Genomic DNA, 16,886 nt, shown 5'->3' with positions numbered 1-16,886 from the left:
GAGAACCCCACCCACAAGGAGCTAGAGTAGGCAACTGGCCAGGAAATCAGGGATAAGATTGGCCTTTCCTTCCAGCTTACACTGCCCTTCGCCAGGAAATATGGCCGCTGCATGGACCTGCTCATCCAGAGGGGCCTGTCTAGGTCTGTCTCGTACTCCATCCTGGGAAAGTACCTACAAGAGGACTAGGGTGTCCAGAGATGCAGCCCCTTGTGCCCCACCCACCAAGGTTCATGTTAACTGGAGATATGCATGTGCCCATCAGTGGGTACATATCAGTCTACTTTTTATTATAAACAAATAAAACAGTAAATCACACATCAAAGACCTAGACTCCTTCTCTGAGACACCAAAGGCCTAACAACCAGTAAGATAATTTTAGACAACTCTGTTGAAAGTTATTCAAAAGGCATCAAGTCAAAATAACCAAAATGCCCCTGTAAATAAGTGGCTGGGCCTGGGGGCCAGGACAGGCAAGCATCAGGGCCCTGTAGAGGTGGACCTGCCCCTATAGTAACAGCTCGGCTTTAAGGCCAGGGATTGGGGATCAGCTGCTAGGAGCCCACCTGTGTTTTTCCTGAGGGGTGGGGGCAGCCTAGTCACTGCCCAGAGGCACATAGTCCCCCACCAGCCTATAGCATGGAAACACTCAATGTCTGCTCTAGCCTCTTCTTAACCCACAACTGGGATGGGAGCTGAGGACAGGAGAAGGGGTCATGGGGCCAGGAGCCTATTCAGGCTCTACAACCAGACTCCCCTAGAGAGGCCCCGTGCCAGTTAGTCCGACGGCCACACACATCAGAAAGGGTAGTCAACAGTTCTGCACACGTAGGTTGGAGGAGGCCCAGGTGTCCGCCACACCCTGGTCATAGCAGATCCAGAGAGGCAATGTTCCTTGGAGCTGCAGGCTGCTGGATCTACTGCTCGTCCAGTCCCGAGCTCAGACCTGCAGGGCCAGGCCAGGCATGAATGCCTGCTTCCTTGACTCTGGGCCCAGGGGGTGTCTGGGGAATGGCTCTGGCCCACCCACCACAAGCTCTACCCAAAGTAAAGGGCTACCCTGTGCTGGGAGGGGCTGGCCATAGTCACAGGCCCAGCCTGGGCTGGGGAAGGGCTGGTGGGTATAGGGCAAATGGCACTCACACAGGATAAGTCCTCAAGGCCTCTACCCAGGGCCTGCCCTGACACACAGCTGCTGTCAGAGCCACTGGAGCCACTGGCTGATGGGCACTGGGATGAGACCTCTGAGTCCTCAGGAGCTAGGGAGGGAGACTGGGTGAGCTGTCAGCACGGGAGGCCCCAGACCCCAAGCCATGCCCTCCTGTCTCTGGCTGGGCCCAGACATACTCAAAGAGGGCTGGCCGCCCAGCTCTGCCTCAGTCTCCAGTGCTGCTTCCTCCAGGAAGTTGGGGGGATACAGGGGACAGTGGAGACCCAGAAGAGCTGGGTCTCTGTACAGGTGCAGGTTGAGGGATCCCAGAACAGAGCAAGAGGCAGGGTCTCCAAGAAGGGAGTTCGAGGCTCCCAGGTAGAGGCTGTCATAGTCTAACGGGGCCACGGCAATGGAAGCCCGAGATCGAACTTCTGCATAAGAGAGAGGGTCAGTTTGGGACAGGCCAGAGCTTAGCCTGACCCCAGATCCCAAGGAGAGTGCGGGTCAGCACTGACAGAAGGCCACAGTGCTTCCCGCACAGCTTTCCTACTCCTACCCCGACACCCTGTAGCCTGCCTGCTACCTCGGCACTTCAGGACATAGTTGATGGTGCGGTCGTTGATAGCTTCCTCGCTGGGGGCAATGTCTCGGAAGGCCTTGTTCCCCACACCCATGGACACCATCTCAGCCATGCGCACCTCTGGGTGGAGAGTGGACATAAGTGGGACGCTTCTGGACATAAGCTTGTCCTTGGGCCTCTACTACCCCCTAAATAAGTCTTTCCCATACACCTCCATCCAGCACATTAAACTGTCCTGTCAGCTGAGCCTTTCTAGCGCCAGGTGCTCCCCTCCCAACAATCCTGTGGGGCAGGTGCCATATTCCCCTTTTAAAGATGAGGCCCCTGGCCAGGCACAGTGGCTCACGCCTGTAATCCCAACACTTTGGGAGGCTGAGGTGGGAGATTGTTTGAGCCCAGGAGTTCGAGACCAGTCTGGGCAATATAATGAGACCTCTATGAAAAAATTTTAAAACTTAGGCATGGTTGGCCGGGCGCGGTGGCTCAAGCCTGTAATCCCAGCACTCTGGGAGGCCGAGGCGGGCGGATCACGAGGTCAGGAGATCGAGACCCTCCTGGCTAACACGGTGAAACCCCGTCTCTACTAAAAAGTACAAAAAACTAGCCGGGCGACGGTGGCGGGCGCCTGTAGTCCCAGCTACTCAGAGGCTGAGGCGGGAGAATGGCGGGAACCCGGGAGGCGGAGCTTGCAGTGAGCCGAGATCGCGCCACTGCACTCCAGCCTGGGTGACACAGCAAGACTCCGTCTCAAAAAAAAAAAAAAAAAAATTAGGCATGGTGGCACATGCCTGTAGTCTCAGCTACTTGGGAGGCTTAGGTAGGAAGAATGCTTGAGCTCAGGAGGCAGAGGCAACCATGAGGAGAGATCATGCCACTGCATGCCATCCTGGGCGACAGAGCGAGACCCTGTCTCCAAAAATAAAAAGATAGAGACAGCCATGATGCCCCTGATACTCAGAGAAGTTCATGTTGTATTCAAAGTCAGAGGCAGTGACAGCAAGGCTGCCTGGCTTTGAATTCCTTTCTACTGCACTGGTGGCTGTCGCTGGGCCTCCTCCCCACTTCCCAAGCTTTTCCAGGTCCCTGGGCTCCTGTGGGTCAATGTAAGCTCTCCAGCGAGGGGAGTGTGGGGTGAAGGAGGGGCAGAGACCCACCCTTGTTGTGGACGGCCTGCCTCCAAAGCAGGCGGGAGATGTCAGCTGTCCAGGCCTGCTTGATGGCTAGGCTGGAGGCCTGAAGCACAAAGGTGTCCCTGGCCTTGCGGCGGCGGAACCAGATCTCGAAGCGCAGGTTGCTGTCCCCACAGCACTCAGTGAGACCAAGGTCTGCCATCTGTGGCCAGCGGGGAGAGAGGGGCTTGGTAAGGCATGGGTCGGGAACATAAGTGGCGGGGCCTGGGGTGGGCAGGCCTACCTTGAAGGAGCGCTTATAGGCAAATGTGTCAACCCCTGTGGGCCCATGGCGAGGCTTGCTAAAGAGCAGCAGCTCCTCAAAAAGAAAGATGCGGCGCACAGACTTGTGGCGCCCAGTGCGCACCACAAACTGGTCCTGTCGCACCAGCTGCCCCTGTTCCTTGAGGTTAACCTGCAGAGTTGGGGGCCAGTGGGTGGCTGGCCTCTTCTGCCTTCTTCTTCCACACCTACCGCCCTTGCCCATCACAGCTTGGGATGACTCACATCACAGCCCTGGATGGCATCCATGGCCAGCAGGTCGTTTCCGTGCCGCAGCTGGAAGTGCACAAGGCTCTGGGCCTCCCTCAGCACACTGAGCTCCTGCGTGGGGCCCCCGCAGGCCCGTGCCAGCTCCTGCAGCAGCAGCGCATACTTGCCCATGCGCTGGATGGGCTTTAGCAGGTAGGAGGCCAGATCCAGGTGGTCCCCCAGAGCTTGCTGCTTGTCCTGTGGGCGGGTGGGAGACCACTGAGTGATTTGGGGGCACTCCCCGCATCCCCTACTCTTCCTAGTCTCAGGTTCACGTACCTTGAAGAAGGTGTGCCCATAGCTGGACATCAGGGCATCGGAGCGAGGCTTATTCTTGCTGTAGAGCGCGTACATCCCAAACTGCACCCTCTACAAGGACATGTGGCTCAGCCCCAGTGCAAAGGGGCCAGCTCCCTAAGGCTGGCACAGGCTAGACTACCCTCAGCTTGAGAGGACCAAGATGCCAGTATACGGCTTTCAGGAAGGCCTCCCCCTACAGACCCAATCTGCCCTGCTTTGAACAAGGGGTGATCTGGCGAGAACAGTACTGGGCAGAGGGGGGTATGCCCACAGGCCCCTGAGGAAGAAGCCCCTTGCCCTCGGACTGAGCCCTTGCCTTCAGCTCTGCTCCTCCCATGGCTCTAAGAGCTCACCTCACTTGGGACTGTCCTGCTCACTATACTCAGCCACCTCCTTGGCAGGGCCGCTTCCTCCACACGACCTTGCACTCTGGGTGGGACACTCACTCCAGCCCCTCCCCTATTCCTCAGCTTAAACATCAGCCCCTCAAAGACTTCCTCTTGTACCAGGTGTCCTGGCACCGCACTCAGGCCCTCTAAAGTGGAGCCCCTGCCCTGCCAGTAATTCACAAGCATCTATTCTACTTATTTTCCTCCTAGCCCCAACTATAATCTACAAGTATCGTTCTTGCTTCTATGTCTCCTCCACTGAACTAAGAGCACCCTCAGGTGCAGAAGCTTGCCAGTCTTGCTCATAGCTGTACCCAGCACAGGGACCGGCACCAAGTATGTGCCCAGCAGCAACTTGGGGAGTGTGGCAGAATGAGTTGATACCATGTGGCCTGTCGGGCTTACATGGCGCAGGAAGGCATAGGCCACTCGTGGTGGGTGCCGGGTGCAAGCCTCCAGCTCACGCAGGAAGAAGTGGCAGTGGAAGTCCCGCAGCTTCTCCAGGTTGCCGAAGAGGTGGGCACGCTGGCCACGGAGGCCCTGGGGCACATCGGGGCGATCCAGCTCGGGGAAATAGTTCTCCATAGTATACTCTAGAGCCCGGACATACTCCCGCTCCGTGGCCACCATCTCTGCCAGCACCAGCTGTAGCCTACCAGGTATGGGGAGTCAGGACCCAAGACATTTCTCCTCTACTGCCCTCCCCACCCTGCCTACTACCCATACCTGTTGGGGCTCCTGGGGTCAGAGCTGCCCGGTGGAGGCACAGTAGGGGATGCCTGGGGCGGGGCACCTCCTCCAGCCTCTGGTCTGTGGCAGGCAGCAATAGTGGCCGCGTGGTGGCGGTGGCGGGCAGGTTCACTGAGACTCTGCCCCAGATTCCGATCGAAGCTGTAGGCCTTCCTCAGGGGAGGATGGGCAGATGCAGTGGGGACCTGGCTGACACACAGGCTAGCTGTGCTGCCCACCGGTGGTAGCTTCAGTGAAGCCTCAAGCTTTTGGTCCAGGGCTAGCCAGGTGTCCTGGCATCGTGCCCAGGCCCAGCGGCACTCCTGGCGGATGGCCTCTGAGCCCAGCCCCGTGGCCAGAGCCCACATCTTTCGGAAGTGGGCAGGAGGCAAATCAGGGTGCCTGGTCCAGTGCAGCTGCAGCTGCTGCAACACAACCCCTGGGCGTTCCTGCTCCAGCTCTGCCAACACTCGCTGCCCCTCCTCAGCCCACATCGAGGCCTGCAACACCAGGGCCGGACAACCATTAGAGGAGAATCCCGCCAAGCCCCACTGGACACTCTGCTCCTCTACCCACTCCCCATCCCCACAGGATGCTGCCCAGGACACAGCCCCAGTGACTGGGTTTTAGGGTCAAACTGAAGACCAGGGAAGAGAACAGGCAGCATGACCAAGAAGAGCTCACGCTCTGCTGAAGCTGGGGCTGCCACCCTTCCGGCCTCATGGATCACTTGGAGCTGGGGAGACTCTCACCCACCTCCCTGAAGAGCTGAAACAGCCTCTCAGCATCCGCCAGCCGCTGGCACCGCTGGGCCAAAGCCCTAGAGAATTCAGTCAGTTGGGCTCGCAGGGCCAGAAAGCGTGCCCCAGGGGGGCCCAGTTCAGCCGCCTCCCAGCCAGTCAGTGGCTGCAGAAACTTCTCCCCTTGCCTGACCTGCTCCTGCAGAGACAGAAATTAGTCTCAGCCAGTCCAGGCTTGGTGATTCAGCCCCCAGACCCAGATCCTTCCTGCTGACATATCGACATGTCCCCATCAAGTCTGTCCTGTGGTGGAACACCTACCCCTTATCTCCCACTCGCCACCCACATCCACTCTCCTTCTCCACAGCCAAATTCCCTACAGGAATCGTCTATCCTCACCATCCCATCTCGCCCTCCACGCCAGCCCTCTCTAGCTCCACTCTGCCCCATCCCCAGCGCTTCTCAGGCCTCACTGACTCCACCTCTCAGCGCCATTCAGCCCACTCTCTGCTGGGCTCCCCCGGCTCCTCCCCATGCTCCTGATTCTCCTCACTCTTCTCCGGTGGCTCGTCGTCCTCCCCTTCCCTCACCTAGGCCATTAAACACTGGGGATCCTGAGGACAGTGCACTCAATCTCCCAGGCACTCTCATGTAACTGACTTCAAACGTCATCCAAACACCTGGGCCCATCAAGTGATCCTCTCCAGCCAGACCTCTCCTCTGAGCTCCAGGCCCGAGACCCAAGGGCCCTCCTCTCATCCCTCACAGCCATCTCAAAAGCATGCCCAAGACTGGACTCTTGAATGCCCTTTCCCCCAGATGACCTCGTCTCCTAGTCTCTCAGGGAACAGCGCCCATTCATCCTTGCAACATCCCTGTCCCTTACCTTCCCACACGGGTCCACAGCAAATCCCATCAACTTCTCCAACCCGTCTCCCCTGCCACTATCCTGTCCAGAGAAGGCATTATTTCCCACCTGGACTACTGTAATTGCCTCTTCACTGCACTCCCCATGCCCATCCTCCAAGTCACTGTCTACTTGGAAACTAACGTAATCTTCCTAGAATACGGATCTGATTATGTGGCCTTCCTGATTAAACTTTATACTGACTGCTACAAGGGCCCAGTGATGTGGCCACTGACCAGGCTTGTCCCACCACAACTGCCCCCACTCTTTCTCCCTCTCTGCTCTGCACTTCAACCTCACTGGCCTTATGATTCCTCAGGCACACCACTCCCTCCTGCCACAGGACCTTTGTGCATGCTGTCTTCTAAGCCTGGAATATGCCCCCATCCTCAACCCTCTTCTGCCTGGTTGACCTCAACTTATCTTTCAACTCTCAGCTCAAAAGTCACCCAAAAAAAGTTTGCCTGACACTCCTGCTGGGTAAAGTCTTGGTTATACCCTCAGGCAGAATCACCTGCACTGATTCTCTCCAGAGATCCTGCCTGGGTTTACAGGCACATATATGACTGTGATTAGTTATAACTGATATTCTCTATGGGACTATAAGGTCCAAGAGAGCAAAGGATTGAATTTCTTTCACACAGTTCTGCATTCCTAGTTCCTGGCATTGCATCCCAATACCCATGGCATGAACAAGTGACCACACATACCTGAGCAACCTCGTACAGCTCCTGAAAAGAGCCTTGGGCCTGGAGCAGCATGTCCAGCGAGGGCTCCCCAGGCTCCTCCAGCGCTGGCCAGCCCACCTGCTGCAGCCACACTTCAATCTGGAGGGGCACAAGCAGGGAAAGGTGAAGAAAGCTGCTATGGATTGGGGGCTCACATTTGAGATCGGGGCAGGGCTCACTCTGGGCAAGTAGTTCCGACCTGGTGCAGTCCGCCCTCCCGGGCCTCCAGTGTTTGGACCAACTCTAGGGCCTGTATTCGCTGGTTGCTCTGTAGGGTCAGTTGGTGCAGCAATCCATCCACCCGGTCATATAGCTCGTCAGCCTTGTCCATTGCTGTCCTGGTGTAGGGTATACCATCTTAGACCCCCTGCCTTGCACCACTCCACCCTGTCCTGGCACCCACAATCCTGCCAGGTTCTGAGCTAGCCAGATGAGTCCTGGCATAGAATATGGTGGGCTTGGGCAAGATCTGGGGGCCGGGCTTGCACCCACCTGTAATCTGGACTCAGGGTCACCTCTGGGACCTCTTGCTTCAGCCATGTCAGCTCCCGGCCCCCCTGGCATTGTAGCCATGCCAGCCGTGGTGAGTCTAGCACCTGCTGCATCAGGACCTCTGTCTGCTGTAGCAGCTGACCGACCTCCTGTGATTGAGGGCAATAAGCAGTGGAGGTGGCCGTGGGAGAGAAGGAGGGAGACAGGGAGCATTCATGGAGGGATTGGGAGGTGACACTCACCCCAGACTCCATGGGTTGGGGCACAGCCTTCACACTTTCGATGGCCCCCTGGAGCAGGGCACAAGCTGCCTGTAAGTTCTGCAGTAGGGCTTCCAGCCGCTGTAAGCAAGGGCAGGCATGACTGGAGCAGCACGCAGTGTTGCTCCCGGGCTTCCTGGGTTCCAGGCCACTGCAGCCAGCTTTGTGCTGTTCAAGCCAGTCCCAGAGAGGCTCCTCCACAATCCCAAGTTGCCTATATAACTGCCCCCACGCCCCGCCCAGTATACTGACCCTCCGGAAATCCAGCCAGGCCTGGTGGCAGTAAGGCAGGCCTCCTCCTAGCGAAGTGGGCAGCCCCGCCGTTGGGATGTGGGTCAGAAGGCTTTGAGAGGGCAACTGCTCCAGCTACAGGAGAAGGTGTTGTGACCCAGGCCTAGGGAGGAGGCACCCCGCCTCTACCCCTAGCCTAACTGGGCTTAGTACCTGCAGCCCGGAAGGCACTTCCTTCAGCAGCATGCTTCCCACTAGCAGCACCTGGTACACGGCCCCTGGGGCTGCTTCCTGCAAGGAACCTGAGCTCAGCCCTATCCCCAACTCTACAGAAAAGAGCACAATGGCTCATGCCTGTAATCGCAGGAATCTGGGAGATGAGGCAGGAGGATCACCTGAGTTCAGGAGTTCGAGATCAGCCTGGCCAACATGGTGAAACCCCCTCTCTACTAAAAATACAAAAATTAGCTGGGCATGGTGGCAGGTGCCTGTAATTCCAGCTACTCGGGAGGCTGAGGCAGGAGGATCACATGAACCCGTGAGATAGAGGTTGCAGTGAGCCAAGATCACAACACTGCACTCCAGCCTGGGCAACAGAGTGAGACTCCGTCAGAAAAGGAAAAGGAAAGGAAAGAAAAGAAAAGGAATGAGGAGAGCTACAATCCCGTACTCACTTGTAGTTGGCTGAGCCCAGAGAAGAGGGAAGAACTTGGGGAACAAATTCGGGCATCAACTAGCACTGTCAGTCCCAGTGCCTGTACTTCGGGCCTAAAGGGGTGAGCTTCAGTTCAGTACCTGACTCCCAGTCCTCACAGCTGGCTCAGGCTTAGTCTCCCAACCCCGCCCTCAAACCTGGGGATGCTTCGCAGGTACAGCAGGAGGCGGATGAGTTCCTGGCTGCTGCACTCAGGCTGAAGCCAGGCTGGGCTGTGGGCACACAGAAGCAGTACTGCCCGGCCTTGGACATCCCGAGTCCCTGTGGGGAAGAAGCAGTGAACTCCTGCCCCATTGGGCCACTCCACCTCCACCGCCTCTAGGCCCTCCCGGCTACCTGGCAAGGTGGCCATACCACTGGCCAGCAGCTCCCAACAGAGGTCTTGGGCCAGGAGGCAGTCAGCAGGCTTAGGGAGGCTGGATCCACTGGGGGCTTGGGAAGGGAAATGACTTGGGTCTGCCTTGGGCCACCTATCCAGAGACCCCTTCTTGGATCCCGGCTTCAGCCTGAGTAGGGTCAGAGACCTCCAAGGTCTTGACGCTCATTTCTCCAGGCATCCCTATTCCCTTCCCAGACTTCCCTAGCCCAGCCTTCCTTACCTGCCTCCAGCAGCTTTGATGATTTATCTGATAAAGGGTCTCCAAGGCCCACAGGGTTGCTGTCCAATCCCCCAGGGCTCAAGCCAGATGGCATCACCCTGCTTGGACCTGGGTCCACTACCAACCCTACCCCTGGGGTGTCACTCTCACCCTGTGCCAAGTTGAGGTGGGAGGACATGGAGCATAGGAGGCTCTCCACTCCAGAGGGACCTGGCCCTTCTGACAGGACTGAGGAGCTTTCTACTTTGCCCCTCTGGGCATCCCCCAACTCATCTGCGGCCAGGAGTAACTGAAGCTTCCTGGACAAGGGGCTGCCCTGTAGCCCCTCATCCTGGGCGGCCCCGGTTGGTGGTCTCGGACAACCCGGGTCCTTAACATGCATCTGGGAAGCAGGTTCCTCCTCTTCCCAGGCATCCCTGAAACTGCACACAGCAAATCTCCAGTCGGTGGCATGGCCCTGGTAGTCTGGGGACTCATCCCCATCCTCCAGGGGCCTTTCCATCACGCCCTCCTAAAGGTGGGCCTGCTCCCGGCCAGTGGGAGAGGGCTGAGCCTCAGTGTGAACCAGGCTGAAGACAGTCGAGTTGGATTCAGTGGGCAATGCAGGCAAAAGGCATGGGCCGCAGGAGGTGCCAGTCTTAGTGCCAGAGCACAGGAACTGCAATTCAGGCCTGGGGAGAGGGTAATAATGTTAGGGGCGTCCCTCTGTCCAGGTCCCCTGTCGGACGCTCGTGGGCCTCTGCTCCGTGCGCGCCCTCCCTCAGCGTCCCCACGGCCACGCTCTGCAGGCCCATGCCCGTCGGGGCGGCCCCGCCATGGCGCCACGCTGCCTCGTATTCGCTCTCCCGCCGTCCCCGCCAGGCCCTGGCCTCGTTGTGGGGCCTGGCGCGCGCCCCACGTCGCCCTCTGGCGACACTCACGCCCCTGGGCCGAACAGACGGCGGCCTCGACGGCGAGTACAGCGTGCCCGCGCGGCGTCACGGGGCACCACCTCCTGGCCGCTGGGGAGGGAGGGCAGGGCCGCCGGGGCGCGGCGCCGCGCCGCGCCGCCCCCTGGGGGCCGGAGGACGGAGCCACAGCCCGCGCAGGTCTCGACGGGGCACAGACCGGCCGGCGGGGAAGACGAGGTGCGGGCTCCCGCAGCAACCCCCGCTCGCCGCGGTCCTCTCCACGGACCCGGACGGCCCGCCAGCCCCGTCCCGCCGCACCCCCGGGCCCCGTAGACCGCGCGCCCCACCCGCGGCGTCGCAGTGCATGGGTCGGGGCAGCGACCAACGGCCGGCAGCACCACCGTGCCCACTTCCCGGGCCTGGCGAGGACGCCGGAAGCGCTGTCCTGCCAGGAAGGCCGCGTGGGTGCGCAAGGGTGAGTGCGCGGTGGGGGGTGGGGGCGGGGAGAGCACTGCGGGACGGGGAGGGGTGGGGGCTCCCAGGGGCTTCCGCGGCTGAATGAGCAGACGGGAGGGGAAGGCCTTCTGTGTAGGGAAGCGGGACGCTACCTCGGCGTGGGCACCCAGAGACAGGTAGCATGATCCCCCGCGGGATGGGGCTGCCATCGGGTTGGGAGTGAGACCAATGGGTGGAGCTGACCCAGGCCTGCCAGAGTCCCCCAGATCCTCCACCCCTTTGCCATCCCTGGCACCCCCTTACCCCCTTCTCCACAAAGTCCAATGCAGGAGACTGGTGCTGAGGTGGGGTCCTGAGCCAGAGCACCCAGCCCAGGCCTGGCTTCTCCACTTACCTGCTGGGGGCTCTCCAGGAACTCTGCTCTTTGAGCCTCACCCTCCTCACCTGTAAAAATGGAAAGTCATTTTTCTCCTGGGGTTGCCTGGGGTCCCTATCTTATACGTCCACCTGCTGCCAGCACTCAGGCTGTGTTGGTGCCCTGCCCCCTCATTTCACCCCCAGTCAGGGAATCCTGAACTGATGAAAGTCACTTGGGTAGCTGTGTGATTTAAGTTCCCTTTGGGGCATGTGGGCCTGGCCTGACACTCCCCAGAATTTGTGGGAAGATTGTGGGAAGGTCAGCTCTGTGACCAGGAGAAGACCCTGAGCTCCAAGGTGTGCCCAGGCCCATGGTCCCTGGGGAGAGGGGGCACCCGGTGCTACGGCTTCCCTGGCTCTAAGGCAGGTGCCTATTTCACGAACGTGGGGATGACAGCAGGCACAGTGGGACCAACAGCAGTCTCCCCACCCAGCCCAGCTCAGCCCCCAGAGTCCAGACTTTCAGGCAGCTACCGAGGAGCCTTCATGAGCAGGTCTGGCTGCCAGAGGGGAGCCTTGGAGTTGTCCTGCTGCATCCCTAACTCCCAGCCAGACCTCTCTTCCCACCCTGCTGGCTTCAGAAAGCATCTTCCAACCTTGGCTTCCTCCCCAGTTCTGTCCCAGGGCCACCCCCACTGAGTCACTGCCTTCTGCTCCCTCCCTCCCCTTCTGCTGCCCACTGGCACCCACCAGCCAAGGCCCCCAGGAGCCCTAAGAGCCGGGGGGAACCTACTGGCAGGCACACATACCCCTGTGAATGCCAGAGGCAAAGAAAAGCCTCAAGCCACAGGCTATAGCTGACCCTGGCACCCTGGGCACAGCAGGCAGATTCAGGGGAGGTACAGCCACACTGAGATAGAGGCAGGGCTAGGCCCTGGTTTGTCCACTCCACAGAGAATGTGCATTGTAAGCTTCATGGAAACAGAGACTCTATGTTACCCACTTCTGTCCTTCCAGTATCCAGCACAGGGCCTGGTACAGAATAAATGCTTTGGGGCGCTTGACACTCATCACACTACCCCTGCCCTCCCGAGGCTCCACATCTATGTATCAGATGGAAACCAGAGTCACAAATGGAGACAGATTCAGAGACTCAACCTGAAAGGAGACAGAAGAGGCAGAGAGCTACAGGTTGCATGGCACCAGGATGGCAAAGGTACGGATAGAAATGAGGACACACTGAGGCCTAGTGGGGAATATTGGGGAGCTGGGCCTGAAGCCAGCCAGGGGTGGCTGACCACAGCAGGCTTTGTGGGCTGAGCTTGCAGGACTGAGCAGTGACTCATGGGGCCCATCTCTGTGGCTCTCCTGGCAGCAGAATCAACTCACAGCAGCCTTTTCCACTGAGATCATAAAATAGGAATGGGCCTCCCTCCCCTGACCCTTCCCCAACTCTCCCTCAGCCTCCTATTTCTTGCTGACATGACTCAATCAAAAATTAAATGGGCCGGGCACAGTGGCTCATGCCACAAAATCCCAGCACTTTGGGAGGCCAAGTCAGGCAGATCACCTGAGGTCGGGAGTTCCAGACTAGTTTGTCCAACATGGCAAAACCCTGTCTCTACTAAAAATACAAAAATTAGCCAGATGTGGTGGGGGGCTCCTGTAATCCCAGCTACTTCAGAGGCTGAGGCAAGAGAATCGCATGAACCCCGGAGGCAGGGGTTGCAGTGAGCCAAGATCACGCCACTGCACTCCAGCCTGGGTGACAGAGCGATACTCTGTCTCATAAATAAATAAATAAATAAAAAGTGAGGGAGGGCTCTGGGCCTCACTGGGCCTGGTGACAACAGACCCATAGTCATTTGCCTTGCACACCCCTCTTCAGTACTACCCCAAATACTGAGGGCAACAAATACCCCAGAACTTCCAGACCTCACTTGCCTTTGACCTAAATAAACTCCAAACTCCTTGGTATGACAGTCAAGGCCACTTAGAAGCATCACAGCCTTCCCATCTACCTCCCAGACTGGCCTGGAAAACAAATCTGATTACTAGTCTAGTCTCACACTGGCTCCTCTTCTTGAAGGCCCATGCCCATCTCCCCTAATCAAAATCCTTCCTCCTTTGAGGCCTGGGTGCAGCACCTCCTTCACGAAGCCTTCCCCAGCCAAGTTCTTTCAGCTCAGGCCACCCTGCCCAGTCACATGGCAAGGACCCATGGATGAGCGCTTGATGCACTTGCTCTCCTGCATCCAAGACACCTGCCTGCCTCGCCATCAAACCCACCCTGCTCATCTGCCCCCTGACTGCAACCTCCGCCTCCCAGGCTCAAGTGATTCTCCTGCCTCAGCCTCCGCAGTAGCTGGGATTACAGGCATGCACCATCATGCCCAGCTAATTTTTGTATTTTCAGTAGAGATGGAGTTTCAGCATGTTGACCAGGCTGATCTTAAACTCCTGACCTCAACGGATCCACCCGGTTCGGCCTCCCAAAGTGCTGAGATTATAAGCATGAGCCACCGCACCCAGCCTGGCAAATAATGACATTTATGATCCCTTACCTTGAGCCAGGCCATGGGTAGATTCTTCCCATTAAATTTTATCATTTAATCCTGACAGCAGCCTTATGAAGTGAGTATGATTATCTCATTTGAGAGATGAGGACACCGAGGCTCAGAGAGAGAATGTAACACACCCAGAATGACACTGGTGAGTGACAGCTGGGGCTATTGACTTGAAACTGTTGACTACGGCTGGGCGTGGTGGCTCACACCTATAATCCCAGCACTTTGGGAGGCGGAGGCGGGTGGATCACCTGAGGTCAGAAGTTTGAGACCAGCCTGGCCAGCAATGGCAAAACCCTGTCTCTACTAAAAATACAAAAAATTAGCCGGGCATGGTGGTGGGCACCTGTAATCCCAACTACTTGGGAGGCTGAAGCAGGAGAATTGCTTGAACCCGGGAGGCAGAGGATGTGGTAAGTCAAGATCATGCCATTGCACTCCAGCCTGAGTGACCTGAGTGACAGAATGAGACTGTCTCAAAATAAATAAAAATTTAAAAAATAAACTGTTGACTACTAGTTAACTACAAGGCCTTATCACTGTGGACTGTGCACAACCTGAAGGCAAAGCCCAAGTCACTCTTCCTTCTCATCACACCTTCCCTGCGCATAATGCAGAAAAAGTAAAGGTAAGTTGGCTAAAAGTATAACCTTCCAAGTGTCTCAGAAGTCCTTCAAATCCAGAGAGCCAGAAAGTAAGTTAGTTATTACCTAGGGCTGAGGAGGGCCAGGGATGAGGACTGACTGCTAATGAGTACAGGCTTTTTTTGGGGGATGATGAAAATGTTCTAAACTTAGATTGTAAGGGCTGCACAACCCTATGGGTATATTCAAAACACTGAACTGTACACTTTAAATGGGTGAATTTTTATGGTATGTGACTTTATATCTCAAATGTATAGATATATATGGTTTTTTTGTTTTTGAGATGGAGTCTTGCTCTGTCGCCCAGGCTAGAGTGCAGTGGTGCGATCTCGGCTCACTGAAACCTCCGCCTCCGGGGCTGAAGCAATTCTGGTTCCTCAGCCTCCCAAGTAGCTTGGACTAAAGTCACAAGTCATCATACCCAGCTAATTTTTTGGATTTTTGGTAGAGACAGGGTCTTGCTATGTTGCCCAGGCTAGTCTTGAACTCCTGGCCTCAAGCAAACCACCTGCCTTGGCCTTCCAAAGTGCTGGGATTACAGGTATGAGCCACTGTGCCCAGCTCTCAAAGATTTTTTTTTTTTGAGACAGAGTCTCGCTCTGTCGCCCAGGCTGTCTCTCTATGTCCTCCAGGCTGGAGTACGGTCGCATGATCTCAGCTCATTGCAACTCCGCCTCCTGGGTTCCAGCGATTCTCCTGCTTCAGCCTCCCGAGTAGCTGGGATTACAGGTGAGCGCCACCATGCCTGGCTAATTTTTGTTATTTTTAGTAGAGACAGGGTTTCACCATGTTGGCCAGGCTAGTCTCAAACTCTTGACCTTAGGTGATCCACCTGCCTCAGCCCCCCACAGTGCTGGGATTACAGGTGTGAGCCACCGTGCTGGGCCAAATTTTTTTTTTTCTTTTAAGTCATTTAGACACCAGTGGAACTGGATTTGGGACTGCTTTTATCTAGGGATTTCTTTTCTTTTGTTTGAGATGGAGTTTCACTCTTGTTTCCCAGGCTGGAGTGCAATGGTGTGATCTCAGCTCACCGCAACCTCCGCCTCCGGGGTTCAAGCTATTCTCCTGGGTTCAAGCAATTCTCCTGCCTCAGCCTTCCTGAGTAGCTGGGATTACAGGTGTGCACCACCACGCCCAGCTAATTTTGTATTTTTAGGAGAGACAGGGTTTCTCCATGTTGGTCAGGCTGTCTCGAACTCCCGACCTCAGGTGATCCTCTCACCTCAGCTTCCCAAAGTGCTGGGATTACAGGTGTGAGCCATCGCACCCGGCCATCTAGGGATTTCTATTCATGTTTCTGGACCCCACACTATCTGCTTTGCATCATAAACACTCAGAGATGGCCAGGTGAGGTGGCTCACACCTATAATTCCAACTCTAGGGGAGGCCAAAGCAGGAGGATTATTTGAGGTCAGGAGTTCAAGAACAGCCTGGGCAACATTGTGAGACCCTACCTCCAAAAAAAAAAAAAATATATATATATATATATATGTGTGTGTGTGTGTATATATGTGTGTGTGTATATATATATGTATATATATATGCCAGGTGCAGTGGCTTACACCTGTAATCCCAGCACTTCGGGAGGCTGAGGCGGGCAGATCGCTTGAGGTCAGGAGTTCGAGACCAGCCTGGCCAACATGGTGAAACCCCATTTCTACTAAAAATACAAAAAATTAGCCAGGCATGGTGGCATGTGCCTGTAGTCCCAGCTACTTAGGAGACTGAGACAGAATTGCTTGAACCCGGGAGGTGGAGGTTGCAGTGAGCCGAGATCGCGCCACTGCACTCTAGCCTGGGTGACAGAGTGAAATCCTGTTTCTAAAAATAAATAAATATAATAAAAACAAAAATTAAAAATTTAGCAGGCATAGTGGTACACACCTGTAGTCCTAGCTACTTGGGAGACTGCCCCAAGAATATTCCTAGAGCCCAGGGGTTCCAGGCTGCAGTGAGCTGATTGTGACACTGCACTCCAGCCTGGGTGATAGAACAAAATCCTGTTTCCAAAAATAAAAAATAAACACTCGGGGTAACCAAATCCCGTGAGCCCTTGAGATTGCCTTCCCATCTGTTATGTGCAAAAGGCCACCTATGTTCATGTGTCCTGTACCTGCATCCAGGTTTTCAAGAAACGCTCATCTGGTCCTACGTATGTGAGGTGCTGCATCAGGACAGCTTGGCACCTGACCTCTGGGGTCTTTCCCTGCTAGCCTTTCTCACTTTGTAGACTTCTAGTTCTGTAACGCCGTGCCAGAACAGTGATCCCCTCGACCACCATGGCAGGACCCCTGCTAAGGGGACAATATTGGGAAAGTATTGGGGAACACATGACGGGACCAGAAGGATGAACAGTCCTGCTTAGGATTCCCCTCTGTTCTCAATCCCTGGGGCAGGCATTTGGGTTCTCACCTCCTTCACCAGATGCCCCTGTTGTTCACCCACC

The 16,886-nt window shown here is 56.4% G+C and overlaps 3 protein-coding genes across 4 annotated transcripts in view; 2 read left to right on the top strand and 1 right to left on the bottom strand.

Annotated features, from left to right (window-relative positions):
- Positions 1-318, top strand: part of KCTD19 (potassium channel tetramerization domain containing 19) — a 38,790-nt gene extending 38,472 nt beyond the window's left edge. The window contains exon 16 of the mRNA XM_010355118.2: positions 76-318. Coding sequence (XP_010353420.1) covers positions 76-189 — 114 coding nt within the window. The 3' untranslated portion in view covers positions 190-318. The remainder of the gene's footprint in view (positions 1-75) is intronic.
- Positions 250-10,314, bottom strand: PLEKHG4 (pleckstrin homology and RhoGEF domain containing G4). Of its 2 annotated transcripts, XM_030925494.1 has the most exons (21): positions 9,524-10,314; positions 9,261-9,356; positions 9,062-9,185; positions 8,884-8,977; positions 8,423-8,500; positions 8,231-8,344; positions 7,961-8,059; positions 7,719-7,867; positions 7,426-7,564; positions 7,209-7,325; positions 5,608-5,790; positions 4,849-5,351; positions 4,528-4,774; positions 3,713-3,802; positions 3,410-3,631; positions 3,147-3,317; positions 2,888-3,065; positions 1,737-1,853; positions 1,348-1,584; positions 1,144-1,259; positions 250-946 (listed from the first exon to the last, which is right to left on the bottom strand). In XM_030925494.1, exons 1-21 carry the CDS (start codon positions 10,023-10,025, stop codon positions 941-943), a joined length of 3,582 nt encoding a protein of 1,193 aa, XP_030781354.1. In that variant the 5' UTR covers positions 10,026-10,314; the 3' UTR covers positions 250-940. The 2 variants fall into 2 exon arrangements, with proteins under 2 accessions (XP_030781354.1, XP_030781353.1); XM_030925493.1 differs by having other exon boundaries at positions 270-946; positions 2,888-3,317.
- LOC115895292 (translation initiation factor IF-2-like) lies at positions 10,314-14,077 on the top strand. The gene is made up of 3 exons (XM_030925495.1): positions 10,314-10,888; positions 12,244-12,442; positions 13,849-14,077. The coding sequence occupies exons 1-3, from the start codon at positions 10,316-10,318 to the stop codon at positions 13,857-13,859; spliced, it is 783 nt and encodes a 260-aa protein (XP_030781355.1). The 5' UTR covers positions 10,314-10,315; the 3' UTR covers positions 13,860-14,077.
- The last annotated feature ends 2,809 nt before the right edge of the window (positions 14,078-16,886 follow it).

This window comes from Rhinopithecus roxellana, chromosome 20, assembly GCF_007565055.1.
Source record: "Rhinopithecus roxellana isolate Shanxi Qingling chromosome 20, ASM756505v1, whole genome shotgun sequence".
Classification (NCBI taxonomy): domain Eukaryota; kingdom Metazoa; phylum Chordata; class Mammalia; order Primates; family Cercopithecidae; genus Rhinopithecus; species Rhinopithecus roxellana.
This window is presented reverse-complemented; position numbering and strand designations above follow the sequence as displayed.

What these genes read in the sequence shown, in the direction of transcription:
- PLEKHG4 (XM_030925493.1), bottom strand. Translation starts at nt 10,025, where the DNA reads ATGGAAAGGCCCCTGGAGGATGGGGATGAGTCCCCAGACTACCAGGGC. An exon ending in AAGTGCCTTCCGGGCTGCAG is followed by an intron (nt 8,345 to 8,422) that starts GTACTAAGCCCA and finishes CTTCTCCTGTAG; the next exon opens with CTGGAGCAGTTGCCCTCTCA. An exon ending in TGTTTCAGCTCTTCAGGGAG is followed by an intron (nt 5,352 to 5,607) that starts GTGGGTGAGAGT and finishes CTGGTGTTGCAG; the next exon opens with GCCTCGATGTGGGCTGAGGA.
- LOC115895292 (XM_030925495.1), top strand. Translation starts at nt 10,316, where the DNA reads ATGCCCGTCGGGGCGGCCCCGCCATGGCGCCACGCTGCCTCGTATTCG. An exon ending in GGCCGCGTGGGTGCGCAAGG is followed by an intron (nt 10,889 to 12,243) that starts GTGAGTGCGCGG and finishes CTGTCCTTCCAG; the next exon opens with TATCCAGCACAGGGCCTGGT.